Genomic DNA, 25149 nt, shown 5'->3' on the forward strand with positions numbered 1-25149 from the left:
CCCGAGCGACGTCGCGATCAGCTGATCGCACACGTGGGGCGCCGCACCGAGCTCTTAAAGGCGAAGCGCCGTGCAGGGCGGCAGCTGCCGGCACGGCGGGGGATGTGGGCCGTGCTGTGTGCCGGCAGGAAGGCGTGAGGCACCGAACACCTCGTGCTGCTCTGACTTGACTTTCTCTGTTCAGAGGCGCTGGGGTCAAACGCTGCAGAGAGGTAGCAGGGTTCGGCACGATGCGACAGCCCCGTTCCTCTGCTCAGCGCAGGAGCCGTTTAATCTCTTCGAAATGGAAATCCCAAAGGTCTGTATGTCTTGTAGGTAAAAAGCCCGAATGTCTAACACAAACGCACTCCGGAGAACTTAAGGCCACATGGGGAAGGAGCGGCATCTGTACTCGCAGCCTTTGGCTGGTGCTCGGAAGTGGGCTCTGAGTTCAGCGAACGGCTGCTGGGTCCTGCTTGTTCCATACAGAATGGCAGGACAGATGGTGGCCTCCAGGCTGGCCTGCTGGCATTCCTATGTCAGGGCAGTGGGCACAGAGCTCCCCTGCAGTGTGGGGCAGTGAGCTGTCAGCTCCTGGCTGCAGCGGGGTGCAGCTGCATCCTGTGGTCGGCTGAGACTTTGGGGTATACAACCACAGTGATATTAGCAGCGTAGCCAAGACCACCGGTCGGGATTAGGTCTATGGCAGCTCAGGGGCTGTTAGCCATCTTTGAAAAGAGATGTGTGAAGGCTGAAGGCTTCATACCTCGTAACAATAACAAAAGCAAGATACCTCATCTTAGGGATGCCTGGGAGCAGGACTGCAGGCACCTGTGAACTTTAGCGTTTAAGACTTGTGACTTCGCTTTCTTTGTGCTTCTAGTGTTAGGCAGCAGTGCAGACAGGTGCATTGAGAACCAGGTGTCTTTCTTTGGCACTACCACTTCTGATGCTGAAGTCTGCTCCCAGTGGGAAGGGGGTGGTGCAGCATGAAGGACCTTTCACCCTCTCTAAGCTAATGTGGTAATGAGTAAAGAGTAATCAAGTTTGCAAATAATTACTTATTCCCGATGAGAACAAATAGGAGTTTTGGTATTAACTTCTAGAAACAGTCTTTCTTAGCGAGGTGAAAACAACTCAACTGCATTCAGCAGAATCTGCGAGTAAACATGTCTTTGATAAATTTGATATATGCAGGTAAGAAATTGTTCATAAAGCATAATTTTCCCAACCACTTATGACAGCAACACTAATATTCCATAATGGACTCTGACATCTGACCTGTAAGCTTTTACACAACTCAAAGTGACTTCTTAATACAACTGTGGGATGTGAAACTGAAAGACTATCAGATGAAATGACTTAGAAAATAAAAGTGCACTGCAGGAGCAGATATGAAGGAAAGGGGAGTGTATGAGTGAATGAGGATTCAAGAGCAATCAGGAATGCATGTTTATAAGGATATCAGGGAGTAGATGGCCTAGATTTGGCAAAGGGCAGGGGAAGAGGGCAGCGATTTCTGCTCTGATTTTTTGTGATGTTGCAACATCACGAGAAAGGTTCAGTCACAACGTCCAGGTCCAGCTGGTGTCAGTGTGTTGATAAGGTGTTTTCACCCTGCCCTGCCCAAAAGGCAGGGAGGCCTTGTTAATAGATAATTCACTTTCTAGTCATGTTTGATCTGAAAATAAATAAATAATAATAATAAATAAATAAAATGTTTTCTTTGACTCTCATCAGTTTACTTTGGAAATTGATGTCTGATAGGCATTGCAGCCTAAACTAAATGTAGACAAGTGCAAATGAAATTGTTTACATTTCATTAAGCCATATGCTAATTTTAGCATTTTAATTGCTGGAAAGTGGCAGAAGGGATACAGGTCTGGCCCTTCCTGCTGTTCAGTGCTCTGACTGTTTCCCTTATAGTCATGGCCATTGCTGGCAACTTTCTGCTGATCACGAGATGCCCTTTTGACAGTGGTTATACAGGCTGAACAGGGGTAGCTAAAAGATGTCTCCGAATAGCATTACAAAATCTATCTTCTGTCATTGCATGGGGTGTTTTTTTGTTCATTTGTTTTGGTTCTGTTTTGTATCAAATAATTTTTTGCTATGTTTTCCCTTTAACCTGTAAAAAACCATTTCTTCCTTAGCCATGTCACTTCTGAGAACAATCACTTTTGGACCCAACTTCTATACAGTGGGTGACTAGAGGAGAGTCTAAAGGAGAACACTAGGAACAAGTAGTCTTTCTGAAGTGCTTCTTATGACAGTAGAGGAATGTGCAATGACTGAGAGTTCTTTCTTCTAGAGCTGTTTGAGAGGAAAGTGGAATCTATATTAAGAATGTGGTGGTGGGTAAAGAAAGCGATCGGTTTATGTTGCAACATGTGAAGTTTAAATCAGACGCTGGAAAACACTTCAAGAGTTGGGATGTTTGGTCACGGAGAGACCTATCTACTAGAAGCTGTAGAATTCTTGTGAGTGAGTGAGGCTTACATAAATATTTGAGTGTTTTAGTAAGCACTGATTTTGATCTCATGAGGGTGAACTACAAGACCTTTTTGTCTTCTACAATTCCAGTATTTCAAATTTGATGGTGCAGTGCATTTACAATTAGAAAGAAAAATACTTATTTCCTAGTCACTATTTTATATGTGCAGTTTTCATTCTAGCTTACAAGCAACTGTACGTGAGCTGAACAGAACACCAGCTTATAAAATCAGGAGCATATCATGTATACACTGCAAATCCTGGAGATCTGATCAAGAGAAACTCTTACGTTAGTCATTCTCTCTAGTATAAACAAACAAGTGCTCTGGCCATTGTGCAGGTTTACAGCACGTTCGTTTTATGGCTTAAAGAGAAGAATAACATTAAACAATGGAATGTAAGTGCAATTGTAGCGTTTTTTTAGGCTATGCAGAAATCATTGTTGCTGAGGTATTTCTAGTGAGTCCCATAGGACATCTTTCATCTAGGGAGAAGCTGAGTTTTGTAATAGCATCACGGAATCACAGAATGGTTTGGGTTGGAAAGAACCTTTAAGATCATCTTGTTCCAACCCCCTGCTGTAGGAAGAGACACTTCCCACTAGACCAAGTTGCTCAAAGCTCCATCCAGGCTGACCTTGAACATCTTCGGGGAGTGAGTGTTATATAACAAATGCAGTGTTTGTTTCCTTCATAATGGAGCTTATCAGAAAGAAACAACATGGCAAGGCAGAAGTTGCACAGTTTATGTTTGTTGTTGTTGTTTTGGGTTTTTGATGTTGTTTTGTTGTGTTTCCGTGGGGCAAAAGATCGTGTGGCAGATAGTAAGTAGGAGCTTGATTCCAAAAGGAGAAAAAAAGGTGATCTTCACAGGAGTGCAAGTGTATTCAGTTGAATCCTGTTGCAAAATGTATTTCCAGAGAGGCTGCACAAAAAAAAAAAAAAAAAAAAAAAAAAAAAAAAAAAAAAAGTCAAGGACTGCAATTAGGGTTTGTCCCTGAGAAGTGCTGAGCACAACATTTCACCTATTATTTATGTCAGTGCAATTCAGTGTGTTTGAACCTTTTAATCTATGATTGACTTGTGCTAAAATCAAGGAGTTACAGCACTAGCAATTGGTAAACTCTGAACACAGAAATGCCATAAAAGTGATTCGATCATTACCACGAGGGCTGCTCTGAAAGTAATGCCTCCTATTTTATGAATTTGGCCCGCAACACCAGAGGCAGATGTTGGTGGTATGACAGCAAGGGCTGAACCTTCCCGCCAGTATCCCAGCACATGCTGTTGCTGTGTGACAGATGGCAGCAGAGGGGCAGTCTGACATGGAAGTGCATATGAAGCAAAGGTGCTTCACTGAATTCCTCCATGCTGGAAAAAAAATGATGTCCACTGACATTCATCAACACTTGCTGAACATCTGTGGAACGTAGAGTGGATGCGAGCACAGTATGGCAGTGGGCAGTTTGTTTCAGCAGTGACAACAGCAACTAAATAATGCTTGGCTTTCTGGGATGAACTCAGCATTTGTATTTTTTGCAACATCAGTACAGTACATTTTATGAGGATTACAGTTCTGATTAAGGTTTGCAATATATTTTTCTAGTACAAATATTGTTTACAGAGCATACAAACGTTTTTATCCCATGTTGGAACTGTTTTGCTGTTTTACTGGATAAGTAAACTGAAATAATGCAGTGACACCAGGATCTTTGCTCAGGTACAAACACGCAGATGTTTTCATCTGTGGCCTTTTCATTTGATTTTGATAACATAAAGAGAACTCTTAGTTATCTTCAAGGCCAGAACTACCACTGTGTTCCAGATTTATCCCTAGCATCACTTGAGTGAAGTATTGTGAGTCTCAGACTAGTGTGTGGACTGGTTTGGAATCTAGTTCTTAATGCCTTCCATCTTCCCATTTCATCTTAGCAATTTCATATTTCCCAGACCTCCTCCAACCATAGTCTTGTGAAGGTGTAAAAGATAATGCATCTTGATCGACACAATACTTTTGTCATGTCTGGAAGTTGGCACTGACCATCCTGCATGTCTGCCTGCCTAAAGGAGTGCAGTTCTTTAGCTCAGTCTGTGCAAGGACTCGGAACATAGATCTGACTGCTCCTAGTATCAGTCCTTTTCACTATAAAAGAGCAAGATTAATAGCATGTGTGATTTGGTGAAAAGAAATATGAAGTGTCAAAGTGTCATGGTTTTATTTAAGCAATTGAATGAAGAAGCAATTCAGAAACAAAAGAAATTGTGTTTTGCTTATGACCTTGTATTTCATACTTATATTCAACACGTTTACCCATCTTGTACATTCTAGCTTTCCATCTTCCTTAATATTACATCTCTGAGAAAAAACAGTGTGCCTATGAACTTGTACAACTTTATTTTTTATTTAGTCAGAATATAGCATACACTGAGGATATGCTCAGCCAAGTTTATGTCTATCAGTGAAAATGACCATTTCACCTCTCCTTGGAAATAATGAACATACTATACAAAGTTGTGGATGTTTCTATATTTTAGCTTGTTTCTGGGGGGATCTTAAATGTAAGTAAGAGGTAACTTGTTGATACCAATGTATCTTTATGGAAGAAATGAAGTCAGAGCAGTGCTTTAGCCTCATCTACGCAACATATTTTAGAAGATAAATTATGACATAATAATACATACATTAGAGTTTGAATTCCAGTTACTGTTTCAAGGATTAATATAGCTTTTATTTTGTAATTCAGTCTAACTAATTTGAGCTTTGAAGACATGTGAAAACAATTTAGTATAAAACAAAGAAATTTGGGCCAAAGCACTAATTTCAGAGGGGAGGGGGAAAAAAATAAAAACAACCATAAGCCAACTAAAAAACATATGGTTTGAAGAAAGAAATACTGTGAATTAAAACCAACAAGATAATTAGGGAGTCTTGGAAATCATTTAGCCCCAAATGATTTGTCTCAATTGCAGCTGTTCCTAAGGTATGCTTTTGTAGATATAATTCTGTGCATCTGAATTAACTGAAGTTTGAGGAAGGGACATGCCAAATTAATCCATGTGAATCAAGTTCATGCTCTCCCACTAGTACAGTAGATGTAACTTCTTAAACTTAAATATTAAGAATGTAGCTCCATACTAGAAAATATGTCAGTTAACAGGAAGGCAAATTTGTGTAACAGAAGGCATTTACTTTCAGCTTTACATGGATTTCTGTATTGGGACTTTTATGTATATAGTTTGCTTTTTATAATTATTTATCTGACTTTTTTGCTTCCAGCTCATATATACAAATATGGATGGCATTTATATTATAGAAATAACATGAATTGGAGGTAATCAAAATGTACTTGAAATTCTGCTAGGTTCTAGACATAGCTTCTACTTATGTGTTTTTGTAACTACCTTTACCTTCACACAAACAGCTCATGCACATTTAATGCCTTTGTAATAGAACTGAAGGTATTCAGTACCAGTTATACTGTTTTCCCCATAAAGCATATTGGTTGATTGATGTCTGCTCTACAGATGCTATATTTCATATAAAGTGGTTTCAGGACTGGGCCCATTTATGTGAGAAACTTAGGGTGGTTTATGTTGAAACAAGCGTACTTACTGTCTTTTCTAAGGTTATAATGTGTAATGAAGGCTGAATGCAGCAGACTGTTAAATATACTGCCTTACAAAACCTAATTCAACAGATGCTTAAGCATGTAGTTCAGTTACAAACAGACCTTAGTATCCACTGTATGTTTTGGTTCATGGATTTTTAATATTCTGATAGCATGAGTGTAAATGAAAAGGGATCCACATGGATGATCACTGTAAGTATGAATGGGTGCTGATTCTAAATTTTGTGCAGAAAACAATATTGGTATCCTCAGAACAGTCTGTGTATATTATAGCAATAATAAGAACACGTATTCTACTGCATGACTGGAATGTCTCAGGAAAAGCAGTCCGTCTCCATTTGCAAAGATCTTCACTTGAAGACCCAAATAATTTTCCTAACAAAAACAATAGCTTTATCCCTTCTGCTTTCAACGGGAGAAAGATATTGATTACTTGGCCTTTGTATTTACTTCAGAGGTCTTCCCAGTAACTGAGCTGAATTCACTCACCTCTACAATAGATGGGCTATCACTCTGAAAATGAAATACAGGTGTTGAATTCCTGGCTGTCCAAAATTTGTATATTCTTGAGTACTCTGACCCATGCTGTATCCCCCTTTAATAGTTGCATACTTCATCCATGGTCAAGAGGGAAATACAAAGCAAACAAGTGAAGTAGCTTTGATACGTTGGTCTAGTCAAAATTAAACAACCAAAGTGACGTGAGGAAATTATTTACACATCACATAGCTAATCAGAAAATGTGTGTCACACTTTGAAACTAACTGTGCAGCCTGTGTATTTTTGGAATGTGTATTTTACTTTTGATTTTTGTCTAAATTAACATTGTAAGATACTGTCACTCTGCATGGGGAAGTTTCCAGTGAGAGAAAACAAAACACCATCTGTTGGGAGACAGCCAGCTGACCCTGAAGTACTGTCACTCTGACTGCTCGCTGTACCGTGTCTTGTTCTTTGCCCAGAATATCCTTCCAGTAACATAAGTTTCAGAATAACTGGAAGCCACAGTCCAAGAGTGAGACTGGATTTTAAAAGCACACACTGAGGCCTTGGTATATTTTATACATAGGTGTATGGCAACAGATTGGAGTAAAATGTGATAGTAAGGACTGGGGTTCTGTCTGTTTAAATGCCCCGACTTACTGAATTACAGAGGAGGAATATGATCAACATTTTAGTTTTCAGGCCAAAATAGGCACTGTGGGGAGTCATGAAAAAGATTTTCTGGAGTCTCAGAAGCTCATGACTGTTCAGTAACAAATAGAAAAATCTATCTCAGGTTCTGGGGTGGTGGAGGAAAGTGGCAGGGCTCAGGAAGTATTTTTGAGGATTTTGGTATTTAGAAGTGGTTGAAAGCAGGAAAAAAGGAATTGGAAAAGAGTCTGCAGGGCACTAAATAGGAAGGATGACTGGAAAAATCAGATCAGTCTGGAAAGGAGTGGGACTGTAGAAAGAAGAAAGAGAAAGACCAGATTAGTTCTGAGGCGTCATGTAATTTCTCTACACACTCAACACCATGCCTTTAGTTAACAGGACACAGGACAATTCCACCTGCCTTTACTGCTTCCCATTGGCCTCTTCTCCCTACACAGTCCTCTCCTGTCAAGGACCTAGATGCTTCTTCCTTGCAGCTATCTTCCTTTAATTGGATGCATGCCCACTTTCACCCTCCAGAAAGGCATTGACCAGGCAGTCACTGCACAGACCAAGGGGTAAGGATCAGCTGGAACTGAATAGCCATCTTGTTGCCAGTTCCCGCACAATAGCCCAACTCTTCACACTCTGCAACTGTTTCACCTCCAGCAAATTCAGTTTCCCTTGATCTTACAAAACAGGTATCAAGGTCACATGCTACTGTTTACTTTGGCTTCGCCTAGAAGTTAAACTTGCCAATGGCCACAGGTATTGGTGAAAAAAGCTGGTGATTTCATCTGATTCCACTGATTAAAACTTGAATAGCTTCTTAGCAAAACTTATTTTCCTTGGTTGTTCAATCCAAGGTCAAAGAAGCACTCATTACCGTTTTCTTGCAGAGCTGTTTGGATGTTGGTGGTATTTGTACAACAATTTTAAGATGTCTGCTTCAGCTATTAGACCATACAGCAGTAAGTAAATTGCTAGGTTCTTCTCTATTGCTCCCTGCAGATTAACATCTTTGAGAGATTTTTCTTCCCCTCTCAAACAAGGCATAATTATAATCAGAATAAACCACATGTAAGCCTTTGGGAAAAATTCTGTTGTAGCAAGAATTAAGGACATTATTGGCTGAAACAGATGGGCAGCGCTGTGCTATTTAAACAATTTCATTTGCATATGTATGCTGTGCAAAATTAGGTGTAGAAAACAGCTAGAGGCAAAGCTGGCTGTAATCTCGTAGCATATTAACTGTTATCCAGACTTCTTAAGTGTAAAAAGTATATAATGAATTCTTCATATGAAAGCACAGACTATGGCTTATTGCCATTTAACAAAGGGACAACAACTTAACTTAGCTGCCCCAGAGCATAGTTCATTGTCAGGAAAGTATTCATTCTAGGAAGAACAGAGTGTGCTGTGCTATCACTGGCTCGTTCATATTGGAATACATACCAATTTAATAAAGATGTTAATCAGCTATTATAGTAAATGTTGAATTTGCCCTTTCTGTGGGCAAGGGCAGATCTGTGTTAACTGCTTGTCTGTGAGATAATTACAATTCGTCACCATATTTAAAAAGATATGGTGCATTATTACATTAAAGGATAAGTTCATTTAATATCTTCTCACCAAAGAGATTTGAGGAACACAGGGTTTGTCAAATAGCTGATTTTAAATATCAGCAGGGAATCTTTAAAAAGATGTTCAGTTGGAATGCACAAGTGAGTTGTCACGAATCAGGGCATCTGTTAGCACTCCTCACCACTGCCTCTCACTTTTCAGGCTCTGTTAATCTGCTTTGGGACTCACAATGGAGAAGCCTGTGTATTCTTTTCTATTAGGATAATGCTTTCTCCTGATAGACCTTTTGCAATGTGTTTGTACCATTAAATATTCATTAATAAATTGTGGATGTTAATAAATGAGACCAATTCCCTACACTTTATAATGAAACCTAATTACAAACTAAGAATAGAGATGAACACTATCTCCTTTATGGTCTCCTTATTTTATATAGTCCATAAACGTTTAGCTACTATTCCACATTATTATTCAGAGAAAATTGCAGGTGTGTAGTTAACAGAGAAAATAACTGTCTTTATGTCAGCTCTACTTACTGCAATCCTGGATAAAATACATTTTGTTGTACACTCTTCTGTTGCCGTGTGCCTACAACACTCTTCAGATGGTGGTTGCATTCTATCTTAGCCTGAAAGTTCCTTATAAACCAGCTATTGCTTAAGTTGTTTTACCTAATCACAACACCTGTGCTTTTGTTCACTGTTTTTCTGTATTGAATTAGCCTAAAATATAAGTACCAACATTTTTCATAGAGATAACTAAAAGCATAGATCTACATGTTTCATAGACATTTGGGACATTTGCCTGGGCTGATATTACGTACCACAAGTCTTTCTTTTTTTTGAAGAATGTGAAAATTTCTATCTGGGAATAAATAGTATAGGAAAAGCCACCATTACCAGCCAAAGGAAGCATTGTGAGAGTTTTTATTTCAGTTAGTGTGGAAATTTTGTATTACCAGTCAGCTATTTTTGCTCTATTGCATGTAATCCAAAAAAACATCGAGGCAATCCAAAAAGCTACAAGAAGACAGGAAGGAACTTGTTGGGGTTTTTTTGTTCTGTTCTGTTCTGGTTTGGTTTGGTTTGGTTTGGTTTGTTGGTTGGTTTTTTTGTTGTTTTTGTGTGTGTGTGTGTGTGTGTGTGCTCCTTGGAGACACTGCAATATAAAAACAAGTAGTAAACTTTTGAACATTTGATCCAAATACATAAACAGTCTCCCACTGACTTTAATTAACCTTTGATTAAGTCCTGAACTACTGCAGCATCTTACTGGCTAATGAGTTGGAGTTAGGGATTTTTCCAGTACTTACAGTCTGTTTTATGAGTATCTTGCTATAAGTAACTTGCTATGTAAGACAAAAGAGAATCTATGCTTTGAACTCTAATTTTTAAGAAACTAATTAATGAATGAATTTCAAACACCTTATCTTTTCAGATCCGACTTAAAAGTAAAAAAAATTAATAGACTTCTTACAGTCACCACAGATGTTCTGGGAGATAATCAGTGTTTCCAAGCATGTCGAATTATCAGTGCAATGGAAACAACTAGAGTAGGACAGGAAAAACTTTGTATCTCCTGTGACTAAAAACAACAACAAACAGTCAACAAATTATAAATTTAAGAAAAAGACAAAATCTGTGATGTAAGGAAAAAGGGATGCAAGATATGGACAGTGATGTACTTATTAACAAAGATTTTGCTTGGTTGGGATTGCTTATCTGAAATCCAGCTTTTGGGGATTTTTGACTGAAACAGTGAAGCTTCATTTTTATCACCTGAATGGTAATAACAACAATCATAGTTTTATCTTGGTGCATGTCATACAAATAGCTTTGTATTTTCTTCCAGTTTGTACACAGAAAGTCTCACAGACATGACTTAGTGGAGGGCTGTTAGTTAGGATAGTATAGCTAGGCTGTGGTTGGACTCTGATCTTTAAGGTCTTTTCCAACCTGAGTGATTCTATGATTTATTTTTTAACCCTTTGTTGCCTATCTTATTAGAAGCTACCGTATATCTGTGTAATGAGCAGTGTATATCATATGCAATAAAAGAGATTTAATTGCTCCTGAGTCCTTATTGTACATCAACCGTGCAGGATAGCTGAGGGCTGTGCCTAATATCTGTGCCTAATATCTGAGACAGCTTAAAAAAACTTAACTTCATAAATAAATTTACTGTTGTGCTTGTGTACTGGCAATTATCCACAGATACTCTCAAAATGTTTTACATATACAGGTCCACTCAAGCTGGGGGGCTTGTAGTACTGAAGTACTAGCCCACTTTCCCACTATTTCTAAGTGTTTTAGGGATGAGAATCTAAAGACAGCATACAGATTCAGCCATTGCCATGCATTTCTCTGTTCAACATGGAATAAAAGCTACAAAGGAAAAGTAGGACAAGGGTGAGATCCCTCATCAAACTGAGTCTCAGATAAGGTGAATATTTGTTGAAAATTCACTGAAATCTAGGTGCCAATCCATATATTTCAGCTATGGGAACAGGTCCAAAGTATGCTTTATAGGGTCCTTTGACTCTACCTAAAGTGTTTTTCTTTTATTCTGTTGGGGGAGATGGTTAGCAGCCAAAGTATAGGGTTCTACACTTCAACTCATCTGAACAATATGTGGAAGATATAGCTGTTCTATCTAATTTCTGTTTTACTTCAACATGAAGAATAGATTTAAGTCATGTCTGAATTTTGCAGCCTTGACTAAGTAAGAAACTGAGGTTTTCTTTATAAGTAATGTGAAATTTTATCACTTGCTTCTGTGTGTGGAGTGTAAGAAAAAAAAATCAAAGGCATGTTCATTCATCAATATCTAACTCTTAATACCTGCTGAGGGATTTAAGTGCAAGGATTAACTTTACTCTGAACATGTGAAAAGTCATAAATAATGGTACTAAAATAATCAGAGGCTGGGAGAATAATTTTAAGTAGATTCCACTTAAAATAGATTCTTGCTGGTAGATTCTACCAGCTCCCACGTACACTTCCTGATGTTATCCCTGCTAAAGAATAGACAGCAGTAACAATGGGCAGAATATATTCTATGGATTCAGTCTACAGACAGGGAACTGTCAAGAGTTTCCAGTATACCACAGCAGATGACTCATAATTCTCATGGAGAAGGGATAGATGGGAACTACAGCTAATTTCATTTCAGATAACATTACATTACTATCTGAATTACTTTCCAGATGTCTGTTTACACATCTCACATCCTCATAGCTAATTATGTATCCCGCTGAAAGAAAACAGTTGTAGCTTTAGAGCTGTGGTACAGTAAATGGTCAAAACACAGCATTAAATCACAGCTTAAATTAGGCACTTCAAAAAATGACAGTTTTAAGATTTATTGTGCAACCATAAATCAGTCTGCATGTGCCCATCCGCTATGACTTGCTGTCTAATTATACAACTACAGTGTATTTTCCATTTGATTCCTATCTTAATCAGTATTCAATTTTCCTTTTTCTTTACTATTATTATTTCTGTGTGTGGCCTCCTGTATTATTGACTCACCACTTGTCAAATTCTGTCTGAGAACAGAATTATTCATTGCTTTGGCATGTACTTCAATTCTATCTATATCTTCAAAGTTATTATTAATCCATTTTCACAACATTCACACAATTACAGAATCACAGAATTGTATGGGTTGGAAGAGACCTCTGGGGATCATCAAGTCCAACCCTCTGCTAGAGCAAATTCCCTGCAGGATGTTGCAATCCTTTCAGATGAGAAAATATTATCACATTCAGAAACAAGAAAGAGGCAGAAACAATTAAAAGTCAAAAAATCTATAGTTCTGAGGTATCTAATCTAAGATAGACAGGATTCTGCAATAATTAGTACTGAGTAGCATCACAGCCAGACTGCTTTCACTATTACCTTCAAGTACAGCTCTAAGTGCCCACCCCGCTGTAGGCCAGGCCTTGACTTTCCAAGTCAGACCTGTTGAAGTTAAACAAGGCTTATGGATTCAGGCACTTCTCCTTGCCATTCTCCCCACATCTGGAGATAATGACTGCAGGGGGATTGTATCTGACATCACAAGGGACAGTGTAGTCATTCTATAAATGGGGTGATTAACTCCACATTATTTTGTGCAAAGGGCAGAGCTGACTTGTAGAAGACTCCTATGGCAGTCCATTCAGAGGCAGAAAGTCTCCCCTTGATGAGGTGACTCACATATGAGATGTGGACATAAAGGGTAACAGGTTCTGAAAGACAACCAGCAGCACTATATTTTGAAGGCCTTTAATATTTTTTGCATGTGCAAATGAGTCTGAATTTTGCACATAAGCATCTGATAAATACAAGTACTCAGTATGTGGCAAGCATCTTTTTTAATCACATTATCAAGGTGTCTAATTGCTAATGTCACAAGTTGATGTAGATTAAAATAAGCCTAAAATATGTTAAATCAAAGCTGGACATTTTAGATCAGTAAATAAAACTTATTATTAGTGTATGCAAAGATGACTTCAATGGCAAAGAAATTAAATGTCTGCTGACTTACATAATCACAGTAAAGAACTACAGAAGTAGTATAACTATAAATCAACTCCCCAGCTTTCTTTATGTAATACTGTCAAAATGCTTCAGTGATTCAGGGAACAAGTGAAAATATAAAAACAGGAAATTGAATGTGATTTCTAAAAACAAATGAGAGTCCTGCACAATTTAAGTAGCTAACTTTGGAGGCTGCTGCCTTCCTATGGTGCTAGCAGCCTCAGGATTACAGGATTACCAGCCATTTGCGGGTTAGTCTCAAATGTCTATCGCAATGCAGTCTTCGCATGTTATCTCTCCCAGAATTACAGTTCATAAAAGAGCTCAGCTCATTACTATTGTTTGCTCACTTATTACTGGCTGCTCTCTATGGGTTTGTACATCCAGAAAGCATGAAGCATGGTTTGGCAACTGAGGCTTTAATTCTTGTTCCTGAGCAGAAAAGGGGCATCTCTCCAAATTACACAGATTTAAGCAGGAGAACTAAATCAAAAGCAACAAACAGATGGTAACAAAGTGGACCCTGCTACTTTACTTCCCAGGGAGCAATTGGGAAGCATCCCCTTTTCACTTAGGTCATGTGCTTAATTTTGAAGTATTATACATAAAAAGCACAAAACCACTGCCAAAATGAAACCTAACAGTGCACCAGTGGAAAAAAAATGTCATAGGCTCCACTGGCATGTGACTTAATAGTCTCTCATTGTTCTTAATCCTGTTATTGTTGGGGTTTTTTGCTATTTGTTTCCAGAGCAAAAGTTCAGCAGTGATAGAAAAGGAATAGCAATGAGGGACTGTGGAGAACACCCAGAACTGCCTGGTGGTTCTCTCTCCTGGCTTGTTGCTAGAACAATGCTTATTCCTGCAACCTTCTCTTCTCCAGTCCCCTCTGAATGCTATGGGGATAGTGCAGTGTAGGAAGCAGATGAACCCAGTCACTCATTACTCAATAACCAGCTGCCTTTGGCAGCTATCAGCCAGTATATTTGGCTTGTTTGTACACTAGTAATCATGTGTCTTCTGTTTTAGAACATTCCTCTCTACCCATTACATCTTTCACTCCCATCTTCTGCCTCAAACTTCTTTACCATCCATCAGACATTCCTTGTGTAACTGAAAATATTTTGAAGTGATAAAAAATGCCAACAGCACTAACTCATCTGACCCTGTGACAGAGTCCCTTCTGTGGCTGTGATTCTCTTCTGAAAAGCCCTCCTCAGGCTTCGCTCATGCCTCACACAGAGAAGCCCTACCTCACTCCGTAAACAACAGACTCCATCTTTTTGGCTGTCTCTAAGCAGCTTTGAGTGGCCACAAAAAATAAAAATAATAATAAAAGAAACCTGCAGTGAATATGAAATAGTTAGTGTACTTAGTAATGCCAAGTAAAATCTGAATTATTTTTGAAAACTTCTCTCCAAGAATAGGTAATCACTTAAAAATCCAGTATTAAAAATATGACTTATGAACTATCCTTGTAGCCTGCAAAGACCTAATTAACCTAATCTGGATGGCACAGATTAATAGGGAAAAAAGAGATTCTACTGTGAAAATAGAATAGTTCCTATAACATGGGAGTTAAATCTGACTTTATAAACATCAGAGTGCTCTCATGATCTCTCTACAAATATTTTATTTCTTGCACAACATATTATCTAAACATAAACCTTGGCACAATAAAGTTTGATTAAGAGTCTTCTGACCTTCAGTAGAACAACACACAAGCAGTGTATCTCACAGATCTTAAACAGTAATTCTGCTTTATAATATTGTAAAAATAGCTGTATTGGTGCGTATTTGTTGGAAGGAAAGTATTGTAGTAGTGGAAAGCATTAACACACCCAACAGTGAGGCATCTGGTTGAATTTTATAGATGTTTACATGTACATAGATCACTGCCTACAGGGAGAGACAAATACCAAGAGAGATTCTGCTAGTATTGCTGCATGGTATTATGATTTTTTTTTCTCAAAAGAAAAAGTAGTCTCCCATCACTTACTTTTTCCAACCTGTGTGGCATGGTTTTAAACTGATGGGATTTTTGCACATATGTGAGTGTACAAAGCAGGACAGAAAACACGCCTTCAGATTTTTAAAATAAAAGAAGTATATGATCAGAGTTTTAAAGTAGGAGAAATAACAGTCCAGATGTTTTCATAAATATGACATTTCTGAAAGTGTAGACTACTTGTGACTATAAAATATTTTAACTGTCTAAGTCTTGTGAAGTAAGAATCGGAGCAACCTGTGACATTAATGTGTGGCCAGGCACTGTCTTCTGAGATGAGATAAGCCTGTACTATGAAAGGACACTCAATTTCAGAACTCAAATCGATGATAAATTTAAAATTATCAACATAAATTCTGCATTGATGTACACATCATACAACTCCAATGAAGATAAAAGGATTGTGTGGTTCATATGTCAGAATCTGGTGCTCACACATAACTGAAAACCTGTCTACAAAAAATAATTTTTAACATCTGAGATTTCATATCCTCTGCAACCTTCCAGATACCTCTAAAGAGTCTGACAATATTATTCTACTTTCAGTACTGAAAGAAGTAACAATTCTGACATGGAAGCCAAATATGGGTTGTTTTTTTCCATGTGGACGGGAAAAGTAGTATTGATACTGCTGAAGTTTTATTGGCTTTCCTTCTAAGACTGGAAAATGGCAGGAGCTGACTTTGGTAAAAACAGGCAGCATATAGAATTGATACTTTACTACCTCTGAATTTCACATCGCCCTAAGTCACCACAGCTGGGTCACCATCAATCTACTGTTAGTCACTATAAAATTGTTCTTTGGGGCAAACTTCAGCTCTCACTTTTTACCCATCTTGCCAGTTGCTGATTTTTATAATTTAAGTAAATAGGCAAGATACCTGAACATAAAACAGTACATTTATGCCACTTCAGAAAGGAACTGTTCACCAACCACTTCCTGTAAATCCCTCACACATCACAGAAGTTACTCTTTAAGTACTTTCTGAATGAGATACTCCCACCCTGGAATGAGTAGCTTCCAGAGCAACATGTCAACTATCAGACTTGCCAAATTTTCAACTTTGAGATTCCTGGCTTGGACCTAGAGCCATCACCCATCTGGGTGATGCATGGTAGAGGTAACTTCCGTGGTATTTGGGAAAATTTTCATGAAAATGCTAAAAAAGAAACTCATTGGACTGATCTCAGTTGCACCTATAGGGTGCATACACAAAGGATGCAGGATGCAGCAACACACAATGCCTTAAATTGGTGAATTAATTTATCATCCAGTGCCAAAATCATCAGAGACATTATCTAAAGCCACAAGCTGCCTTCATATCAAGTGCCACTCAGCTGGTATTTCATTATTAGCAAATACTTAGAAAGTATTGCCTGTAAGTCTAAAATGTTCTGCATAAATAGTAATTTTCATTCCATATCACAGCTTTTTAGATTTTAATCCAGCAGTCACATCATAATGCAATATTTAAACTGTATCTGCACAGTGATGTGTTCACTCATAGCTTTGGTCCCCTCCAACAATTCAGTATATTGCAGTTTTTAAGTCTCAAAATTCTGTTAGCAAGCTGAATTATCATCTTCCAATTAAATGTTTTGACAAACATATCTTGAGCTTCAGAACATCATATTTATTCATTTCACTACAGCTACTTTACTTCAGCACTAACTCTGTTTTTGGGAAAAGCCATAAAAACTGAGATTGGTTTTTCTCTGTGCATGTAAGCATGTTTTGCATGTAATATAGCTTTTAGATTTTTCACTTCTTATCCCTAGAATTCCTAGGCAGTACCTAATTGTAAGCAGTGGAAATATCCCTGCTCCCAGGACTTCATAGCTAAGACTTTCAGTACTTCTATTACTTGTAATAAAGTGGTCATCTTCAAAACATGAAAAGTTGTTCCTTGGGATATGAGCTGCACATCCTATTGAAGCCAGTGAGTGGTTTCTTCGGAGTTTAAACAGATACAAAATAAATAAACCAGCTTTTTTGCTCTAGAGTTACGTAATGGTTGGCAACCCTGTCCATGGCTGGCAGGTTAGAACTAGATGATTCTAGCCATTCTATGGTTCTGTGATTCCTATTAAGTCTCAAGGCAAGACTTCACTAAGAGAGAGGAGAAGGAAATCTGAAAATTAACATTCTTCTTGGAACACTAGTTAATATTTAAGAGGTGATAATGTTTCTCTAGCAAGAGTATATTAGGTCTCTCCTTTCAGTGGCAAAACAGAGATTTCAATCCTTTAGCTGCATTATTCTCTCTTAACTGTTTATTTTCTCTCTACTACTTCTCTATATAAAATAACATTGCTTGGTGGTTTTTTTGCGCTTCCTCAAGAATTTTTGCCATAGACATGTATTTGCCCCTAAGATGCGTAAAGATGTACAAAAAGCAAGCCATGTGAATAAGAAAGCAAATACTTGTGAAGAGTCCCATGAATTCACTTTAAATAAATTTCATAGCAACTTGAAATTTAAAAATAATTATCATAGAAGTTGCATTTTCATTCCTTCACTGTTCCACATAGAATCTGTTCCAACAGAAGCAGCTGTTGTCCTTCTGTCCTTCATCTTTATCCTTCATCTGCCCTTCTTGCATCTCCACACATCAAAAAAAAGTCTTGTAATAGTGGATGTAATGTGTCAAAATACTAGTCCTTTTCATATGAATAATATTTCTTAACATTGTTTCCTGAAAATAAGCTTGATTCTTGGTTCTTGAACTTGATTCTTGGTGCAAGAACTGAGATTAGCTTTTCACTTCTTAACAAGCCTCTAAAATCAGGATATGGAGGTTATAGTTATAAGTGGCATCAGTGCCCTGAAGAGATTTTCCAAGGCATTGGGCAGACCCTGCCTTTTCCAGGTTTTGAAGGACATGACTTACAGACCGTAGCCTTCTTTCAGTTAAGCTGGCTGTGTAACAACATAGCCCTTCTAACCTGCAAGTAGTTTTATAATAGAGCATGAAGCCTTGTTGCAGAAGATTAGGTTGTGATTCACTGCCCAACGTAAGTACTGGGTGATTAGAATTAATGAAAAGAATTACAGTGTTTCTTGAAAACAGAACATTTGATATATGCTGATGACACAATTGCTGTAGTTGTGATCAAGTTTTTGAAAACTTCAGAACTTAACTATATCTAACAATCCAGTTAATAGGACAACTCACGGGTCTGAGAAGTACTGGACTAAAAGTGACACAAATAAGAGACGGTTATTTTCTCACTATATTGAAGTAAATTAAATATCATGTAGAAAATTGGTCTTTACCATATGGTTTCCATGTGTGTCACTCCGAGTTCCTTTCTCACATACATTTTGTTTCACTGTGTACATTTTCAAAATCACCACAAAGCTTGAACTCTCGTGTTGTATATAAAAGAGATAGCAATATTAAAGGCTGGATAGTTCTAATCTTTCTTAGGTTTCTTATGCATTCCCAAGTTTAGTGACAACATCCTTCTTGAACAACATGTGATCTTAACAGGAATCCTTAATCACTTTTGGTAAAATTAATTGCATTACTAAAACCACTTGTATAATTATATCATTGCATTTGAAGTTAATGCGTTAGCTTGTGCTAGAAGAGTTATTGCTCTTCTCATCCTGCAAGGCTTTCTTCTTTTTCCCCTTTCAGCAATGACTGAATTTCAACGTAATAAGTACATCTCTATGAGAAACTGAACATGCAGAGAATTGCAACAAAGCAATCTATTATACTGAAGTTATTGCCATGTCTCTATTTCTTTAAAATGTGCACCAAAAATAAAAGTGTTGTTCTCATGAGCTCAAGCACATTACTTTTTCCAATTTACAATACATCTCAACCAGGATTTCTGCTTTCCCTATTTTCCATGAGTGCAACAACAATCAAATATTTATTCCTCCCTCCAGATTACTAGGAAATTAGCCTGTATTAGCTTGTAAATATACTGTTGTAAGTTTAAATCTTGTGGGTTTCCTTCTTTGTTTTGCCTTCCCATTACAAGTATTTCACTTACTGCAGGAGGTCTTTTATTTATTTTAGCAGCTGTTTTCGTGTTTCACCACAAGATGTCGGTGTGACACACTTAGAACTAACGCCATTTTTCTCATGCATAGCTGTTGCAAACTGCCAATTGATGTAATATTTTTCTTTTTTAAAAGCCTAGGTTGAAAAAAAAAAAATTACTGAAGCTATAAACGTGCTATCAGCAAAACAAAGCATGCATGACAAGTGCAAGGCATCTGTAACTACTTGCCTCACTTCAAACCAGTTTTGCACAGAGCAGTTCTGCAGTGCTTTCCAAATCATTCTGTAGTTTCTTGTGTGTGCTGTAAATCAGGCGTGATGTGCTCGGTGTGGTGAGTGACACTGGGCAAGTTGTTCAGATTCACCTCTGTGCTGTCTGACACACCTAGGAAAGAAAACCAGAGAGATGTGAGTTACCAAGCTGGCTATGAAGAACATCCATCCCCTCCTTTTTGCAACTGCTCACTCCCTGAAATATCTTCCTGATTTCTGTTTTCCCTTCCACTTTTGTGCACTTGCTGTTTCAAAGAGAAGTGTGCCATGTCTTCTCTGCAGTCCCATTTGAGGCCTTTGGCCCCTGCCCTAGTGACACCTCTAGGTCCCCACAGAAATGGGTACTGCTTGCAGCCCACATCATGGCTTGTTCCTGTCCCTGTTCCTGTCACTGTCCCACAGTTTCCTGACCCCTGGGGCTGATATGGATGCCCACTCAGTCTGCCCTACATCATTTCTGGCCCTGCTTGGCCACTTCAAGCCCAAACAGGGAGGAAGTGCCAAGATGGAATCCTGCCCTGAGATGACTAACTCACTGAGCATGCAGTACCAGGCTCACACACAAGAGAGCAGGAATGTACTCTTCAGGATGAGGATTTTAAATCAAAGGATCACAGAGGAACAGAATAATAGGTTTAGGTATAAAGTTCGAACTCTGACCACTGTGGGCAGTTTGTCCCACTCCAGCTCAGGCTGCCCAGGGCCCAACCAGCCTTGTCTTGAGTGCCTCCAGGATGGGCACCCACAGCTTCTCTGGGCAGCTGTGCCGGAGCTTCACCACCCTCTGAACATACACCTGAGATAATCTACCCTCTTTCAGTTTAAAACCATTACACCTTGCTCTTGTAAAAAGTCTCTTCACAGAATCACCTCATAAGTCGGCTGATATGGAAATAAATTGTTGGACTGGTGGGTACACCCTGTATTCACAGTTTGGACTAAACATCATCAGAAGTCCTTCAGCGTTGTACTACTGTGTGTGTACTGAAAACTGAAAGACTGAAAATGTATTCCAGCTTAATGGGATGTTTGTATTTCAGGAGAGAATGTTCTGTTGATGCACTCTCCTTGTTACCAGTGAAGAGGTGAGAAAGATGGAGCTAATTCCTGAGGCCTCCAGTGGAAAACAGAGAGAAAAAGAGACTGGAAGGTAGGAGAAACAAGGATGAGAAAGCACAAAGTGAGGCTTCACAGCTACATTACCAAAATCTTTCTCAACCCCTTAAAGTAGAAAAGGATCCTATAAACATTTGTACAGCTTTGCATAAGGCTTCAATGTAGTGGGGTATTCAAAGCATCTTTCATGCTAATTAGACCAGAAAGATGGTTCCAAATGTGCTTAACATAGACATTTCAAAGGCTAACACAACTGTTTCTGGAAATAGATGTAGCTGTCCCAGTTAGCTGTACTGGAGCTGTTTCTCTTTGCAGCTGAATTGTGAGTAACTTAACCTTTCTCTGGAGAAGATAAGAAAAATATATTAAAAATATGAAATAAAAATTATACAGTGAATGCAGTATTCCTGCATAGTGTATTTATTAATGAAATGTAAAACCTAATTAAAATAAGTATGTCATCAAAGAATTCAGCAGAGACTGAAATATCTTTCAGCAGTTTCTAAAAGCTTTATACCACAACCAACCGGGAACACCGCTACACTTGAGGGTTAAATTTTCATCATCAACTGAATCAGCGGCTTGCAAAACAGAAAACAGCTGCTGAACAGATAGTGGGCAACACCCAGGTTATTTTTATCCCTATTTAGGAAACTATATATTCAGAATTGCATTTTGAAATGATTTCTAGAAGGCAGTTTGATAAGACAAATGCCATTAGTTTCATAAAGCAGCATGTGTCTCTTCCTTCTCGCAATACTGAAATCAATGAGTGTACATTAAGAAAAGTTATCTTGAACATTTGATTTACCTTTGAAAATTTCCTTACATTGCAATGCTGCCTTCATGACTCTAAATACAGCTGCAACCTCAGAACCATAATTATTGATACATCCAATATTCCTGCTGTTATGAACTTAATAGAGAAGTTCATTTGTAGTTACTATTGAAATTCAACCGCCTATTTCTGCATAAGCCTACCTACGATCCATTAGCAAACAAAGTTGGCATATAAACTGGCTTACCATTTTCATTATAATGAAGGATGTAAGATCAAGAGAGAGAGCTCTGAAGAACAAAGCCAAACAAGAAGGAATTAAAGTATTCTAGTATCAGTGCAATTTAAGAAAATAATGAATTTTCTAGCAAACAATAAATTTGGAAGGTTCAAGCTGGTAAGCCCCAGAAAATTAGAGCTACTGAGACAACAAGATAGCATTAAAGATTTGAAGTTTTCTTCATATTCTACCAGGGGAAAGTAACTGCCTTCTCCTGGAAGCTGTGAAACATAAGCCTCCAAGCTCCCGGCAGAGTCTGACTCCCTGGCACAATGTGGAAGACTGCTGTCCTTGTAGGTTATTTCATCTGCAGACCGCCCTCTGGTCTCCCTAGGCAGGGATGGTTGTTTCCCTTCTTATAATGAAGTTGCATACAAAACATATATTTCACCTATGTAAAACCTCTGCAATAACACCTAGTACACTTCAATTTATAGCTTGCCTAACCAAAACTTTACACTAACAGTGTAAATGCTGCTGTGAAGCTAATTAAGCTTCTTCCCTTTGTACAATGCAATAACTTTGCATTTTCATTAGAAGAAATGCAGAGATAATCTCTACTAAAATGCATACTTTAGAAAAACTGAATAATTAAATGTCCATTTAAATACCTTTTACATTACTTGTCTACTCACTGTTTAAAACAACAAAGAGCAATCACAAGAGGAGCACTGCTTTTTTGCTTTTACTACATACCCATGGAAGCACATATGAAAACTGTTGATGCCACTCAAGACCAAAGCACTATAAATAGTTCCCTGTTGTTAGAGGATAGGAGATGAAACAGGTCTCACGGCACTGGAGCACAGCACGTCCTATCAAGTGCCTGTACTCTGCCTGTGCTATAAGTGAGAGGTGACATCAAGTGATCAGTTAGCCTGTGAGCAAGGGAGAGAGTGGTCTAACCGTAGGCTCGCTTAGGCAGGCAGCGAACGCAGCAACTTGTCTTTCCGCCTCAGCAATGGCAGAAGCTGTTATAAGACACTGGGTGGAAACTCCTGTCCGCTATCAAGAGCAGTTTACTGATGAAGATCTGGAAGAACACAAACTGAATCACTCTCTTTATGCTTTGCCGGGTCCTTTTACAGCTTCATTGAGCAGAAGAGGGAAAATTACGGAAAGTACGGATGGGGCCGAGGTGAGCAGCCAGGAAGAAGAAAAGAAAGGCTTTCAGGTCTTGCTGGATGTTGTGCAGTTTCGCCCAGAAGATATCATTATTCAGACTTTTGAAGGCTGGCTCCTGATCAAAGCTCAGCATGGACCCAGGATGGATGAGCATGGCTTCATATCCAGAAGCTTTACCAGACAGTACAAACTGCCCGATGGAGTGGAGAACAAAGATTTGTCTGCACTCTTCTGCCATGATGGCATTTTGGTTGTTGAAACGAAGAACTCAGTGGGAAGTCATTAGAGTCTCGTCCATAGTGTATCGGTGAGATAAATTTATTCTTAGTATTACAAATAGTATCATTCTTGCAATGCTGTGGAGTTTAGAAAGCATGTAGCTGTATTTATATTACGGAAAAGGAAAATAATCATATATATTTTTCAGTATGCTGAATTTGTTGTTTGATGTGAAATGTTAGAACATTTGCCTCCAGCTGAACATTTGCCAGACTTTTTGAACTGGAGGAAAGCTAGGCTAATCACAGCATAAGAAAAAAAAGGAAACATCTGATAATACTGAAAATAACGTACATTTAGGGATTCATCTAAGGATTTGTATTTCTAAGCAGTAACTATTTGTAATATATAATCATAATCATTAAAGAAGCAATAAACAGGTTGTGAGTTTTATGTAAATCTTATTTACATACCAAAAATGTCTCATAATTTTTTTTTAGATTAAATTTTTCTCCTGCAAAAGCACACAAAATCAAGAAAACTATCAAGAAAAAAGAATCACTGTTCAAATCTATAAACAGTTCTAGATATGTTATGTATTTGAAAGTATATAAATGAAAATAAACACTGACTACCTTTGTTTGAAAATAAAGTAAGTAATAAAGAAATGATATTTTCTGTAAAAGACAAATTAAATACTGTAAAAGATTTAGGAAGCTGTTTCTGTTTAATGCATATCTGTTAGAAACTGAAGGAAAAAGATACTGCTTACACAGACTCAAAAGGACCAAACCCTTGTCTGTGAATCCCTGCAAGTAAAAAGGCACTACTGGAGCATGGATGTCTTGATTATTATTCACTGCCTTGTTAATCAATCTGTTGAATGTTTTATTCTTTGCATTGCTTGGCAATGTAGGCTGACATACCCCAATTATATACTAAAAACTTTTCTGCTGACTTTTTCTCTCACTCTCTCTACAGGCCCCACATAGATCCAACTTTAAGGGAAAGAGGGGAAAGGAGTCCTTACTACAGACACAGGTCTAATTTCTCTCCCAGTTTCTCTCATCTAAAAAGAGTGGTAGAAATTAAACATCTGCCCACCTATTTGCTGGTCTTCTCAATGTTTAAAAAAATGCTCCATGTGAATTTGCAAGTGCTCCAACATTTGAGAATATCTAGAGTTGCAAAGTGAACTGTCTCACATATACTGGAGATAAGTCTGACTGCTGTGCTATGAATAGTAGAGGAATGTGGAAAGGAAAGTGCCAAGTTAAATACAGACTCTATGATAGCCATCTGCTATATGGCCAAATGAGAAAGATATTCAAATGAAATTGAATACCAATATAGTTTGAAGACTATGAAAAAAGATCTGATTAACAAAACTCTGTTTTGTGCCAGCTGAAGCCAGAGAGTTCTTTCAGTTTTAAACAAAAGCTCAAAGGGTGCACTTCAACACACGTCCATCCACTGGAAAGATTTATGTTGTGACTGGTTAGACTTGAAGGCATTTGAAAGCAATTCACTTAAAAAAGTGAGGAGTCCAATTCTTGTGTTTTATTTTGTATTTGAACTAACATGAAATATATTTTAAAAAATTGCAGAATAAGTTCTGGATTGTACATTTCCATAATGAGCAATTATTTGGGGGGGCTTTTTTTATTAATTCAGAAACAGCTATTTTGTACAAAACCAGGCTAAATAAAATCAAATGTTCCTAGATTTTCTTTCAGTCCACACTCCTACCTTATATTGCCTGTGTTTAATTTGTGTACTGTGGGAACAAAAGAACAATCATATCAGAAAATTAGGTCTGCACTTAAACTCTTCTGAGTCAAGAAGCTTCCTCAGCCAGGAATCCTATGGAACACATAGCACAGATTAAAGACTGTGAATTCTAAATGCAATGCAGGTCTCGATTTAAACTTTGCACACCAACTTGATAAAAGCTCACATGTTCATAGCCATGGCTTCCATATCACCTTAT

The 25149-nt window shown here is 38.1% G+C and overlaps 1 protein-coding gene across 2 annotated transcripts; it reads left to right on the plus strand.

Annotated features, from left to right (window-relative positions):
- The first annotated feature begins 48 nt into the window (after positions 1 to 48).
- HSPB3 (heat shock protein family B (small) member 3) lies at positions 49 to 24884 on the plus strand. Of its 2 annotated transcripts, XR_014939112.1 has the most exons (4): positions 49 to 298; positions 20682 to 20791; positions 22904 to 23247; positions 24141 to 24884. XR_014939112.1 is itself a non-coding variant. In XM_015848720.3 (2 exons), exon 1 carries the CDS (start codon positions 22777 to 22779, stop codon positions 23224 to 23226), a length of 450 nt encoding a protein of 149 aa, XP_015704206.1. In that variant the 5' UTR covers positions 22687 to 22776; the 3' UTR covers positions 23227 to 23247; positions 24141 to 24884. The 2 variants fall into 2 exon arrangements, 1 of the variants encoding a protein (XP_015704206.1); XM_015848720.3 differs by lacking the exons at positions 49 to 298; positions 20682 to 20791 and having other exon boundaries at positions 22687 to 23247.
- Positions 24885 to 25149: the final 265 nt, after the last annotated feature.

This window comes from Coturnix japonica, chromosome Z (genome assembly GCF_054131305.1).
Source record: "Coturnix japonica strain WE chromosome Z, WE-NBRP24, whole genome shotgun sequence".
Classification (NCBI taxonomy): domain Eukaryota; kingdom Metazoa; phylum Chordata; class Aves; order Galliformes; family Phasianidae; genus Coturnix; species Coturnix japonica.

Bases quoted from the DNA above. Each gene is read 5' to 3' on its own strand.
- HSPB3 (XM_015848720.3), top strand. From the start codon at position 22,777: ATGGCAGAAGCTGTTATAAGACACTGGGTGGAAACTCCTGTCCGCTAT.